Genomic DNA, 15,254 nt, shown 5'->3' on the forward strand with positions numbered 1-15,254 from the left:
GTCAAACCAGTGCTTACATAGAACTTTCACTACTATATTCAAGCATCTTTGGTACAAAAAGGTGCTCTGCACATTACCTGGAAAGAAACATACACACCAAGTCAGCCACAAATCCTTTGGTCTACAAGGGTATCCTGCCTGCAAGATGTGCTGGGGCAATGGTGACACAAAGCTTGTGGGAACAGCCAACCAACATCTGATTTGACTTGAGGCCCACTCCAGGAAATGGAAGTCATACCAGACACTGCTTGAGTGACCAAGAACCTGAGACTAGATAACCCAGGGTCTTAGAGCAAGACCAAATATTACACAGAAATAAAATAACTCCTAGTGCATTCTAATATACTCTTAGATCAGAGCCTAAATCAGCCATCATCAGGGAAGCATCTTCCTTTAGCAAATGGGAACAAATAAAGAGACCCACACCCTGGTATTATTCAGAGAGTGAAAAATCTTGGAATACTCAGCCCTAAATCTCTTTCCTCTAGGGCTCAGGGAACACTGAAAGAGGAGACAGAAAGAGTATAAGAGCCACAGAGGATGAAGGACACCAAGAAAATGAGACCTTCTAAATCAGGATGATCAAAGTTCATATGAACTCACAGATACTGAGGCAGCACGCACAGAGCCTGCACGGGTTTGCACTTTGTATTTTATGGTGTCCAGATTAATGTTTTTATGAGATTCCTGAGTTTGTGAATGAGTGGTCTCTGTTGCTTGTATCTTCTCTTGGGCTCTTTTCCTTCTATTTATTTTGTCCAATTCTAATGTATTAATTTTTGTTTTGTCTTACGTTTTATTACTATCCTTTAGCTGCCTGTCTGGTTTTTAATAAGAGGCAGAAAGGAAGTCGATCTGGATGGGAGGTGATATGGGGAGGAACTGGTAGGAGTAAAGGGATGGAAAATGATAATCAGGATGTATTATGTAAAAAAAATATTTTAAGTAAAAGAAAAAATTACACCCTCAATACCCAACAATGTGCTGCTTGTAAGAAACTCACCAGTAAAGGCACACAGAGATACCAAAAGATAAAGAATAAAAATGATATTCCAAACAAATGGGAACTTAGAATAAACAGGAACAACAATACTTACATCAGAAAGGGATGACTTGAAAGAAAAATATCATAGAACAATGAGTTACTGTATATAAAAACTGATCAACTGTATAAGAAAATGTAATGATCATAATACTACATACATGGTAGGAGACCCGATTTTATAAAACTAATACTATTAGACCAAAACTGAAAGATAGGTTTCCAATACAATAGGAAAATAAATAGATACCAACACAACAATTTTATTAATGGACCAATCATCAAGACTGGAAGAAGGGTTGGGGATTTAGCTCAGTGGTAGAGCACTTGCCTAGCAAGCGCAAGGCCCTGGGTTCGGTCCCCAGCTCCGAAAAAAAAAAAAAGAATGGATCATATTTCAATATATAAAACACAAATTAAAAAATATTGAAGCACTTTTCTTGATCACAATAGAATGAAATTGAATCAATCACAAAATAATTCTTAAGAGTTACACAGATACATAGAGTCTGAGTAATATACTTCCAAAAAGAGAAGATTATAGAGAAAGTCAGAAAGGAAATTTAAAGTTTCTTGAAATAAGTGGCAATAGAAATACAACAGACCAACTTTTATGAGATAGAGCCAAAAAAAAAAAAGTACTAATGAGAGATTTTATAGCTATTGATATAGAACTTACATAAACTACCCAATCTATCTTAAGGTCACTGAAAAGCCAGAAGAAATCAAAATCAGTTTAGAACTAAACTAGTGAAATAAAGATAAAATCAGCACCAAAAATATCAGTGAAACAGACTTGGTTTTTTTCCCCCAAAGGACAAATAATTTCAGCAAGCCTTTAGTCAGACTAAGAAAGAAAAGACACAGTCATCAGTGAAAACAAGACATCACACAAATATGAACATGACTAGTACCATGAAAAGCTATATGCTGGGAAATTAGAAAAATCTAGAAAAAGAGCAAGCTAAAATCTTGACATAGGTTAACTTACCAAATTTGAACCAAGAGGACATGAAAAAAAAATGAACAGACCAAAAATATTCCTTCACTATAGTACCCTTGAAAAATAGCATAGCAGAATTGCTTCAGAAAACAATTAAGGTATATACGATAAAATGTATGTCCAGTATCACACTGAATGGGGAAAAACAGAGGAAAGGGGTATCCACTCTCGCCATTTTTATTCAACGAACTGCCAGAAATTTTAGCCAGTGCCAAGAGAGCAAAGAAAGAAAAGGCATTAATAGCACAGATGGGGAAGAGACTCATGAATAGACAGTTCTAAAGGAAAAAACACAAGTGAGCAATACATTTTTAAAAATCTTTCAGAATCATTAGTCATCAAGGAAATGTAAATCAGCAGTAAGAGGCAAGTGGATCTTTGTGGATTCCAGGCTAGACAGGGCCACACGGTGAGGGCTTCTCTTAAACTAAAAACAAACAAACCCCTACTGCACTGAAGCTGGATGTCACAGTTCACAGTTATAATCCAGCATTCTGGAGGATTAAGAGGTCAAGGCCAGGGAAGGCTAATAGCAAGTTCAGGGCCAGCCTGTACTACATGAGACCCTGCGTCGCAAACACACTAAACTACTTTGGTATTCCATCCCATCCCTGTGAGTGGGCACACATTGGGAAGGCAAACAATAAACAATGACAATGCTGTATATAAAAAGGAATCCTGGCCCATTGTTGGTGGAGATGTACATTGAAATAGTCACCATGGAAATCAGTATGGAGGGTTCTCATAAAGTTAAACAAAAAAAAAAGAGCTGCAATACAATCCATCAATACCACTCCCAGGGATACACCCAAAAGATTCTAAGTCTCAAACAGCATACCACAGAAATACTAGATCCATGTTTATAAGTCACACTCTTCACTTGCCTGAGACATGGAATCACACTGTGGGGGTTCATCAGCTAACGAATGGATAGAGAAACCATGGTGTATACATATAACGAAACTGCATTCAGGGGTAAAGAAGAATAAAATGGTGACATCTGGTTAAAATGAATGGAACTAGGAATCATTGCTTTAGACCTTAGAAGGGGGGAACAAAAATATTCATAGGAGGCGATATGGAGACAAAGTTTGGAGCAGAGACTGAAGGAAAGGCCATCCAGAGACTGCCCCACCTGGAGATCCATCCCATATACATACAGCCACCAAACCCAGACAGTATTGCTGATGCCAAGAAATGCATGCTGACAGGAGCCTGATATAGCTGTCTCCTGAGAGGCTCTGCCAGAGCATGACAAATACAGAGGTGAGTGCTAACAGCCAACCACTGAACAGAGAGCAGGTGTCCCATTGGAGGAGTTAGAGAAAGGATTGAAGGAGCTGAAGGGGTTTGAAACCCCATAAGAACAACAATACCAACCAACCAAAGCTCCCAGGGACTAAACCACCATCCAAAGAGTACCCATGGATAGACCCATAGCTCCAGCTGCATATGTAGCAAAGGATGGCCTTGTTGGGCACCAATGGGAGGAGAAACCCTTAATTCTACCAAGGCTGGACCCAATGTAGGGGAATGTCAGGGCAGGGAGGCAGGAAAGGGGTGGGGGAACACCCTCATAGAAGCAGGGGTGGGGGCAGTATGATAGGGGGTTTATGGAGGGGAAATCGGGAAAGGGGATAACATTTGAAATGTAAATAAAAAAATCCAAGAAAAAGAAAGCTGAAAAATAAATATTGCTTATGTTCTCTTACATACTGTTCCTTAAATTCCTTCCTGGGAAGATATACATAATATCTTCCCCTCCTAAGATCTCAGTGACAAACTGAGATATGACTTCATCAAAGTTCACACGGGAAAAGCAATAAATGTATTAGACTTACAGAGCAAGTAGGGAAGCCCTTCCAGGCAGGTGCATAGTTGACCTTAATGAGGCCACACTAAAAGGTTTGCACTCGGCAAGGCTGATGGCTTTTCCATGACTGTGTAGGAGATCCCTCTCTTCGTCCTCTCCCACCTCTATCCCTTAGCCCCTCCCCCAAGACAATAGTCAGGGAAGATTTGAATACAACTCCATTAGGAGGCTGGACACTCAGGCAAAGGGTCTAATGACCTTTTCAACCCCTCTGGGCTGGCTTGTTTTTAACATTAACTCAACCCAGGTTAGATTCATAGACAAGGGCACCTCAATAGAGAAGATGCCTTCTACCAGATTGGCCTGTGGACAAACCTGCGGTGCATTTTCTTGATTGATAATTGGTGTGGTAACTGAGGGCAGTTCCACCCCTTAGCAGGTAGTCCTGGTTACTACAAATGCTAGGCTGAGCAAGCCACGAAGAGCAAGCAAATAGGCATCATTCTCTTATGACTTCTGCTTCAGTTCTGCCTGGAGTTCCTTTGATGATAGACTGTGCTATAGAGCTCTAAGCTTGAAATAAGCCCTTTCCTCCCAGAGGTAAATAGTCAACAGACCCAGCTGTGATGGTCGGACCTGAAGATAGTCCTATACCACATGTGCAGAATCTACGTAGGCATGTCTATGTGTGTAGGTTATGAAAAGAGGGGTTTTGAAAACGGGTTATAAAAAGAGAGGAAGAAGTTTATAGCAAAGCAGAACAAGATCATTGAATGTATGAAGTGAAAGAAGGAAGCAAAGGGTCGTGGTATTTATCATAGCAAAGAAAAGTCAGTAATGCAGCACTCCGCTATGCCTATGAACATAAAGAAAATTTAAAAAAATTACAAATGCAGCTGAAAAGGAATGTCCATGCACCATTGATAGGAATATATTTTACTATTAGGATTATGGAGAACAGGATAGATGTTACCCAAAAAGCTGAAACTCGAATACTCATATCATCCAGCCAACCCACTTCTGAGTATATATCCACAGGACATGTAGTCAGCACGTCTGGTGGCTATGCTTCAGTTGCAAATTGGCACACCGGAAGGAGGAACCTCAACTGTGGAATATCCTCCGGTAGAATGGTGAGTGGGCATGTCTCATCAATGATTGATGTGGGTGGGCCCAGCCCAATGTGGATGGAGCTACCCCTGGGCAAGTGGGCCCGAGCCTGTAAGAGTATAGGCTGTAAGCCCTGGCGAGCAAAGCAGTAAGCAGAATTCCTCCACCGCTTCTGTTTCAGGTCTTGTCTCCAGAAACCGGCCTTGGCTTTTCTAGATGATGGACTGAAACCTATAAGCCAAACAAACCCCTTTCTCCCACAAGTTGCTTGGGGTTGGTGTTTTATTACAGCAACAGAGAAGCAAATGGGACAACATGCGAAATATATACCCATATGTCCATGTTTCATTCAGCAGTACTCAGAACAGCTAAGATACACAGTGAGCCTGGATGTCCGTCAATAGATAAAGAAGTGTGCTATATTTATTAGGGGAATATTGTTCAGTCGTAAAGAAGGAAAGAAACCTGGGCAATTAGCTCCGTGTTAGAATTCATACCTACCCTAAGTTTGATCTCCAGTCGTACAAGAGGAAAAGAGACCAGGAAAATGAAGTCATCATTTGCAGCAACATGGTTGGAATGGACAGATGTTAAGTAAAAATGAACCAGACAGAAAGATGAGTACCAAATGTCCATGTGAAGCTAAAATGTGACCACTTGCACACAGAATAATGTTTACTTAAGATTAGGGAGGGGCTGTGAGGGGATGGGAAAGGGTGGTTGGATCTGCTGCTGCATATCCCAAGTATGACAGTACTACATTGAACCCATTAATATGTAGGATTGAACACATTAATGAATATAAACAATAAACAACATATGATCATGACAACCAACACTTTCTATTCCACCGTAGAGGAATGCAGAGTGCTAATCTAATTTTCCTCTGCACTTGGAAACCTCCAAAAGCACCCTGTCACATGCCTACCTATTCAGAGCCAGGGGAACGAGCTCTCATTTGAGATCTCTATTAATGTTTCCCACGTGTATGCCTGAGCATTGATGGTCTCTCTGAGGGATGCTGACAGCTCAGGGAGAGAGATCCACGCTGTAGTTCTTACATTTTGTCAAGGTAGGTGTCGCATGTGTCCAGGCAGATGTTGCTTCCAGCTTTTCAGTTTCAGATGCTGTAGCACAAGCCATCAGCCACATCACAAACTGACGTGGAATAAGACATCTATATTTTGTAACTTCAACGAGAGACTTATGCGTCATAAAGTGAAAAAAACGATTGGAATTTATTTTAAAAATATACTGTAACAAGTTCATAAGTTCTGTGTGCCAGCTTGAATGTTGACCATGGAGAAATAGATGCCTTTCTGGGCCAGCAGCTGCTGGTGGGTGCCGTGCTCCTTGACCTTGCCGTTGTCGATCACCACGATCAAGTCTGCGTTCTGGATGGTGGACAGGCGGTGTGCGATCACAATGCAGGTGCGGCCTTCCCTGGCTTTGTCCAGCGCTTCCTGGACGACCTGTCGAAAACCCAAAAAGAGCTTTGTACTGAGTACTGGAGTAACACGCTTGATGGATATTTAAAGCTTTGCTATCTGAGCAGCATCAACTATAATTCTTTTTCTAATCTCTGTGAACATGTCTTTAGGCATGCGCCTTTTACATGGCTGCGGTTGTGCGCCACATCCTGGTTTTAAGCATGCGCATTTTACATGACTGCCATTGTGCTCCACTTCCAGGTTTTTAGGCATGCGCATTTTACATGGCTGCCATTGTGCTCTACTTCCAGGTTTTTAGGCATGCGCATTTTACATGGCTGCCGTTGTGCTCTGCACCATTATATTTTGCTTTGCAATTGTAACAGAAATGGTCTTCCGTGATACAAATGACCCTTGGAACTCTTTAAACTTTCTGACTAATTGCTAATATCATCTTCTTAATCTCTTCTTTAAAGCCCTTTTCAGTTTTTCATTACAGTTCATGCACCAAAATGAGTTTTTCCAGCTTTTTCCTTTTGAACGCTACTTTCATGTTTAGAAATATATGTGTATTTTTTAGAAGCACACGTTCTATTACTCCAAAATAATCGTATCTAACTCGTGTTTGCTTTCCTCATGTTGGCTTTCCTCATCAATCTTTCTGCTAGATTAGTAAGACAGGTGGAGGCAGACCTTTTCACTCTCAGTGTCCAAAGCCGACGTGGCTTCATCCAGCAGTAGGACCCGAGGCTGTCTGATGAGGGCTCGGGCGATAGCAATCCTTTGTTTCTGGCCTCCAGAGAGCTGTGTCCCCTTGTCTCCTACTCTTGTTTCATACTTCTGCAAATTAGCCATCAATAAAGGTAAAACTGTTTTAATACAGTTGACTTTACAAGGAAAAAATTAAAATCGATAGATGTTTCTATAGTAAATGTTATTTTTAACAATGTATTTTCAGCTCCAGATAATGTTTGCCTTCAAAACTGAATGAGAATGCAGTGCCCTTAGTTTTCAATGGTATTCTGTCACAAGAAACCGAGCTATTTCAAATTACTGCCATTAACGTGAGTACCATTTAATCTGATTTCAGTAGAATCACAGCTTAGACTCACGAAGGGTTATTTTTCTTTCAGTTTGAAGTAGTCATATGACCCATGTAAAAACTAGCTTATTCTCTTTTAACAGCTTAATAATCAATATCGACTTAAATGTTAATTATAATTATTGTGTGACACGATACAAAAAAGAAGGGAGGAATGTGGACATAAGGCGGAAGGAGGGCTTTTTAGAGAGGAGATAAATAAAAGAAAGAAACTTTTGTATACTTTGGGAATTTAGGAAAGCTTTCAGCCTTGGGAAAAGCACAGGAAAATGGATGTATATTTCGTTGACGTCTTCACAAAATTCAGGGTGATGTACAGTGTGGGAATTCACCTCCTTAGGTCCAGTGTCAAAATCAGGTTAACTGGTGAAAGTTTAAAGTTTCCCTGCAGTCATCACTACTTGATTCAGGTCAGTGCCTAGGCACCAAAGGTTAATTGGGAGACAATTTAAAGTCATTTATTTGTGTGACTCACTTTTAATTCCCAGCAGTATAGAATTGGGGTGGGGGGTGGGGATTAAGATCTTCTGTAGTTGGCCCATGCGGTCTGAAAGAATGCATTAAAGGAGATGCCTCTACCTTCACCCTAATGGAAGTCATCTTGCCATGATTATACAGGTCCCAAGGAATACGGAGTGCAGAATAGACCACACTTGAAGGTAAGTCATAAAACAACTGGACTCTCTTAAAACAGAGAACATCTTTCAGACAGGCATGTGTAGACTCGGTGACAGATTTGGCATCCGAAAGCAAGATGCATGAAAGGAAAATAAATTCACTAAGATTGAAAATTCTGTTCTGTTAAGCATCCACTTAGAAAAAAAAAAAACAAATTTTAACTTGAAGAAAATATTCCCGAAATACATATCTAAAAGTAATGAGAATAAAAGACTCAAAGCTCAACAGGAAAAAAAAAAAAAAACCTAGAAAATTTTAAAGGATATAAAGGGACATTTTACCAAAGAGATTATAGCTACAAATGCATAATAAATGACAGGGACTTCACTTTCCCTTTAGTAAATGCATAAGAGGACCACTGCGATATATCTTATATTCCTATCAAACGGCTGCAGATAAAAACCTCACAGCCATACTAAATGCAGGCAAGTCTTTAGAACATGCTGGGAGGGCTATAAATGGTGGTTATGGGAAGTGTACTGTTTTGTAAAACAAACAAGACACAATTAAGTGCTTCAATGGTTTGCTGCTGGGTATTTATTCCAGAAATATTAGGACCTAGGCTTATGTAAAACACAGTGGTCAGGAATTCGCAACGTCAAATTTAGATTTACTGTGGTAAGCTTCTCTAGGAGAGAGTCTAAGCTCCACCCCCACAGCTACCTGGGAACAGTCAGGAAAGCTCTGCCCCATAGTTGCCTGGCAACAGCCAGCTAGCCTGATACTATAAAAGGGGCTGCTTGCCCTCTCTTGCCCTCTCTTACTCCTCTCTTACTCTTTGTTCTTTGCTGCTCTTGCCCCCTTCCCCATCCCCCACCCCCTCCACGTGCCCATGGCTGGCCGCCTTTCTGCTCTTCTACTCTTCTCTCATTAAACCTCTCCACAGAGAACAATGGTGGCTTGGTGTTTTCTGTCCAGGCACGGGTTGAGATTTAAAACCTAACATTGGTGCCAAAACCCGGGATCGAACCAGGAACCCTAACAGAAGTAACCTGTGGTTCAGCCATGCACGGACTGCCATTCAGCAAATAAGAGGATAGAGGTGCTGAGTGAGAGCCTGGCCATATAAGCTCCCATCCTAGGTGTATATACTGTCTCTACAATGGCCAGGGATGCGAATGAGGACAGATGAGTATTGCCAGAGCTGTGAGAGTGAAGTGGGAGGAGGGGGCATATGAGTGGAAGGATGGCAGCACAAGGGATCTTCATGTGATGGCAATGCTCTGGATCTTCAAGTGTCAGTACAGTAATGTACACCTGCTACCCAGGATGCACAGCTGTACTCCAGCTATGCAGAAACACACACACACACACACACACACACACACACACACACACACACACACACACACAAGCATGAGTAAACTGGTCTGGATGTCAACATTCTGGATACTTTTGTATCATAGTTCAGAACAAGGTTATTATTAGCGAAGACTAGAAAAAGAAAACATGAAATCTCTGTATTCCACACAACTGTGTGTGACTCTAGAAGACTGTCAAAATCAAAAGCTTACATTTGTGGGGAAAGCAGCATATGGACCACAACAAACTAAAGTGCACATGTAACCTAGAACACTAACATGGGACCTGAGGTAAGCCCTTTGAACATGACCTTCTCTCATGGGTGTCTCATTGCCTGAGGGTGATGAAACTTCCTATCATCAAGGCCAGTGTCTTCTCCCAGACACATCAGCCCCTTCGCCTTGAGACTATTGCAAGGACTTTAGAAATCGCTTCAGGGAAAACCATGCGCCTGCCTGAAGTTCAGCTGAGAAGTTTGGAGTTAACTCACTTGGGGCAGTGTCTCAATGAAGGGGTGGATGTTGGCCTCCTTGGCCGCCCTCACAATCTCATCCTGAGACACGACACGGCTGTTGTCTCCGTAGGCGATGTTCTCGGCGATGCTGCAGTCAAACAGGATGGGCTCCTGGGACACAATGCCAAGTTGAGCTCGGAGCCACTGGACATTGAGTTTCTTTGCTTCCTGACCATCGAGGAGCTTAAAAACAGAAATCCACAAACCATTATACTCAAGAATAGACATCAACAAACAAAATAATCCAAGTTAAGAATGGGGTACAGATCAAAATAGAGAATTCTCAACAGAGGAATTTCAAATGGCCATGGAGCACTTAAAGAGATATACAACACCATTAGCCATCAGGGAAATGCAAATCAAAGCTACTTTGAGGTTTGAGCTTATACCTGTCAGGATGGCTAAGATCTAAAACAAGTGGCAGCACATGCTGGCAAGGATGCGGAGCAAGGAGAACACTCCTCCATTGCTGCTGAGAGCACAAACTTGTACAGTCACTCGGGAAATCATGACAGTTTCTCAGAAAGTTGGGAATTGGCTTACATCAAGATCCAGCTATACCATTCCTGGGCCTATACCCAAAGGATGCTCCATCCTACCACAAGGACACTTGTTCAACTATGTTCATAGTAGCTTTATTCATAATAGCCAGAGATTGGAAATAACCTAAATGTCCCTCAACAGAAGACTGGATAAAGAATACATGACACAATTTCACAATAGAGTATTACTCAGCTGTTAAAAAAAACTTACAGGTCCCAACACTAGGAGGCAGAGGTAGATAGATCTCTGTGAGTTCAAGGCCAGCCTAGTCTTACAGAGTGAGTTTCAGGATAACTAGGGTTACACAGAAATATGTTGTCTTAAAAACCAAAGCAAGACAAACAAGAAAAATTACAGACAAATGGATGGTACTCAAAAAGATCATCCTGAGTGAGGTGACCCAGATCCAGAAAAAGTACTCTCTTAAAAGTGAATATGAGCTATAAAGTAAAGGAAATCAATAGTTCTACATAGACCCAGAGAGGCTAAGTAATAAAGAGAGCTCAAGTGGTTTGACATGAATTTCTCTGGAAAGGAGAAATGGAAAAGGTACTTCAAGTGGACTGGCCATGGGTAGGGACAGGAACAGGAGGAATCAGACATCAAGAAAATGGAGGGAGATGAGTTCTGGGAGAAAGGACTGAAATTGGAGGATATTTCTAGGTCAAGGTTGAAGCCTAGTGCAAAGGAAGCTACCAGGGTAAGGCTAGCTACGACTCCTAGCAATAGTGGGATAACGAGCCTGAACAGGCCATCTCCTGTAACCAGGCAAGACTTCCAATGGAGGGACTGGGACACCAACCCAGCCACAAACCCCTCAACCAACAATCTGTGCAAAGCTGGCATAGAAATTGGGTAAGTGGCCAACTAATGACAGGTCCAGCTTGAGACCTATGCCATGAGTGGGATCCCAGTCCTAACACTGCCTGGAAGGCAAAGACCCAGAGGCTGGATAGTCCAGAGACCTGGGATGGAAACAAACATGACTGGCAAAAAAAAAAAAAAAAAAAAAGGCTAAGGAAATGATTCCTACTGCTGTTGGGTTATACTCATAAATTGGTGTCTAACCCAACTGTCATCAGAAAGGCTTCATCCAGCAGTTGATGGAAACAGATGTAGAGACTCACAGCCAAACATTAGGTAGACCTTGGGAGTCCTGTGGAAAAGGGGGAGAAAGGAGTGTAGGAGCCAGAGGTGTCAAGGACACCAAACGAAAACCCACAGACTCAACCCAAGGCTTATAGGGGCTCAGAGATTGAACCAACAACCAGGGAGCTTGCCTCGGTTTGCCCTAGGCCCCCTGCATATATGTTATAGTTGTGTAGCTTGGGTGTCCTTGTGGGACTCCTAACAGTATAAACTGGGCTGTGTCTGACTCCTTGATTGCTTTGAGGACCCTTTTCTTCTACTGGGTTGCCTTGCCCGGCCTTGATACGAAAGATACCACGTAGTCTTATTGGAACTTGATATGGCATGTTTGGTTGATATCCCTGGAAGGTTTGCCCTTTTCTGAAGGGAAACTGAGGAAGAGGAGGAGTTTGGGGGTAGATAGGAGGCATGGGGGAGGAACTGAGAGGGAAGAAGGGAGGGGAAACTGCCTTTGGGATGTAACATATGAGAAAATAAAATAAATACGATTGGACTGGGTCAAAAAGCCCACTGGTCACCAGGGGTCAATCCAATCTTATCGGTACTTTCTGATATTCTGCGCAGATGACCCAATAGACTTATTGTTACAGGTGTCACTTTGGAGTTTACAGGCTGTGGTTATTACACCAGGTAAGGTTTCAGACCTTCACTCAAACATTAGACTCAATCGTTAGACTGATCACATAAAATAACATCCATGAATCAATTTACTAAGATGCTCACCACTGTTCCGGCCATGGGGTCGTAGAAGCGCTCGAGCAGCTGGACCACGGTGCTCTTCCCGCAGCCACTACTGCCCACCAGGGCCAGGGTCTGCCCCTTCTTCACCTCGAGGCTCAGCCCCTGAAGCACTGGCACATTGGCCCGGGTGGGATAATTGAACACAACTTCATTGAATGTCACGCTTCCTTCAAACTTATCCTAAAAAGTTGTTTACAATTTTTTTTATTAAATTGATCTCACACTCAATGGAATTATTATTTCAAGGAAACTTTACCAAGACCAGTAATAGTGAAGCAAGAAATGCCTATTTGGCATAGTGCTCGCACACGTTCACACAGTTAGCAAGTTCATTGTGATAGAAAATGAAAATGTGAGTATTGATTAGACAAGAAGCCACTATACAGACGGGCTACCGAAACTCAAGTGTCTGATTTGTGCAAAGCTAATACTGAGCCAAGGGCTCTGAGGCTTAAGAACGGCTGCAGCAGTATCTAAAGCTAAATTGCTAACTGTATCATTGTGACTGAATTATATCGCATAGACCTCCATGTAGAAAAGACTAAGCTATTATCAAAATTGTTTTTGTTTCAGTCTATCTTATGCTAAATTTTTTAAATGCCAAAAGATAAAAATTTGTTGAGATACTAGCCACATAAATATCACAATGAAGCAAAGTATATGATCATGTCATTGTGATAGAAAGAAAACCTTGGGCTGGAGAGATGGCTCAGTGGCTAAGAGCACTGACTACTCTTCCAGAGGTCCTGAGTTCAATTCCCAGCAACCACATGGTGGCTCACAGCCATCTGTAATGGGATCTGATGCACTCTTCTGGTGTGTGTGAAGACAGCGACAGTGTAGTCATATAAATAAATATTTAAAGAAAGAAAGAAAGAAAGAAAGAAAGAAAGGAAGAAAGGAAGGAAGGAAGGAAGAAAGAGAAACAAAGAAAGAAACAAGGAAAAAAGAAAAAAGAAAAACAGAAAGAAAACCTTTAGGACAGAGCTCAGCCATCTAGGCCAAAGAACATTTACCGGCCACATTCCTTCTCTGCTGTAGCTGTCAATCAGAGGTTGTCTTTCAAACAGACTGAATAAGTACGCTGCAGACAGCTTGGCTTTTGCATAGTCTGGAGCAAATGAGCTGGCATGTCCTAGAGCCACTGCACCAAGCACGATTGCTGAGAACACCCTGGATAGAGATAGAGGGGTTCTAATTAGCTCCAAAGTGTTCCAAGTCCAAAGGCAAACTTGGAACTAACATTTACATAGTTCTTCTTCAATTGTCATTTCCCCAAGCCCACACACATAGCCGTGAGATTCCAGTAACTACAGCAACAAGAATTTAGAGGGGAGGCAGGACCCACTGTCTCGGTCTGGTTCTTTCTGTTCACCTTCTAGCAGTGGGGCTCTCGTTCTGAGTTGGTGAGAGCCTCCAAAGCTTTTCATTTTCCTGAAATGGCTTACAATTGAATCTGATTTGTGATTGCAACTCATTTTAGTTCCCAGGTATACTCGTTTTAAGACTGAAAAACACTGAAGCCCAAAATACCTAAGAGGTGCAGTGAGAGGCAGAGCCAATGATCATCAGTTCCAAGTGTATGGTTTGGACAATCCTGTACCACATGTGAGAGCAATCACTGGAGTAAATAAGTTTTAATAAATATACATCAACAGATTATTTTATTTAACATTTACAGAACATACGCTTTCAGCAGTTCATGGAGTTCTCTCTAAAATAGATTAGTTTTCAGATCAAAAGAACTGGAAATTTATCTTCCTGATCACAGAGGAAGATGCCAACAATAAAAGGCATTTTGGAAATTTTGGAAATTTTGTAAGGGCCTGGAGACTGAACAAAAACTTTTAAATGAAGAGTAGGCCACTGACAAACTGAGAAGTAAGTCACAGTTTTCTGAAACAGACGCAATTGGAAACGCAGTTGACTAAACAGGCAGGCTGCAGAGAACCAATACCAGGAGGAAACTGTATAGTGGTGAGTGCCAACATCAAAAGAAATCTTCAAATGACCTAAAAGATGTGTCCCCAGGATGGAGAGATGTAAGAATAAGGGCCTAGTGGGGAAATGGTTACACAGCCTGAAGGAGAGTAAGACTCCCACAGCATCCTCTGTCCTCTGACTGTTCTCTCTCTCTCTCTCTCTCTCTCTCTCTCTCTCTCTCTCTCTCTCTCCCTCTCCCCTTCCCTTCTTCCTTCCTCCCCTCTGTCTCTCTCTCCTCTCCATGTCTTTTTTCTCTCTCACACACACATATACAATATACATTAACAACAACACTACTACTACTACTACTAATAATAATAATAATGCACAAACAAAAATTTGAAGATCAGAGCAAAATAAACAAGAAATGAAATCAGTACAAAAGATAAGTGAAACATAGTCCTTCAATAAAATTAAGAGAAAATAAAAAACCTTGAGCTAGATTGCCCAGGATAAAAAATAGAAAGGACCAGCGTAACCTACATAAATAAAATCAGACCTGAAAACTACAAATCAACCTCATTTTTAATGGTTACAAAAATAAATAAATAAATAAGTAACATTGGGACAAACTTGACCAAAGAATTGGAAGCCATTGTAATGCAAACACATATCTTAGAAACTGAAGAGAATAAGAAAAGGGAAAATCTTCCTTCTTCATGGATTGGAAGTATGTTGTGTAAAGTTCATATTACTCAAAGCAATCCAAAGATTTAAATGCAGTCAGTTCCTATCAAAATACTAATGGTATTGTTTACAGAACTATAAAAAATGTTTAAAAATTATGAAATCATACACAGAAAAACAGAATACAATCTTGAGCAAAAGGACGAAAGCTACAGAC

The 15,254-nt window shown here is 41.3% G+C and overlaps 1 protein-coding gene and 1 long non-coding RNA gene across 8 annotated transcripts in view; one reads left to right on the forward strand and one right to left on the reverse strand.

Moving 5' to 3' along the window:
• LOC148006238 (uncharacterized) overlaps positions 1-15,254 on the forward strand; it is a 901,378-nt gene that overhangs the window by 660,582 nt on the left and 225,542 nt on the right. The gene's annotated exons all lie outside the window — the stretch shown is intronic.
• Positions 5,362-15,254, reverse strand: part of Abcb4 (ATP binding cassette subfamily B member 4) — a 58,344-nt gene continuing 48,451 nt past the window's right edge. For 6 of the 7 annotated variants that reach the window (XM_087656011.1, XM_087656013.1, XM_087656008.1 and 3 more), the window contains 5 exons: positions 13,444-13,600; positions 12,410-12,607; positions 9,971-10,177; positions 7,092-7,238; positions 5,362-6,440 (listed from right to left, as the gene is read on the reverse strand). In XM_087656011.1, the coding sequence (XP_087512137.1) occupies positions 6,234-6,440; positions 7,092-7,238; positions 9,971-10,177; positions 12,410-12,607; positions 13,444-13,600 (916 nt within the window). In that variant the 3' untranslated portion in view covers positions 5,362-6,233. 7 annotated transcript variants of the gene reach the window in all.

The sequence above is a fragment of the Rattus norvegicus genome, chromosome 4 (assembly GCF_021556685.1).
Source record: "Rattus norvegicus strain SHRSP/BbbUtx chromosome 4, alternate assembly SHRSP_T2T, whole genome shotgun sequence".
Taxonomy (NCBI): Eukaryota; Metazoa; Chordata; class Mammalia; order Rodentia; family Muridae; genus Rattus; species Rattus norvegicus.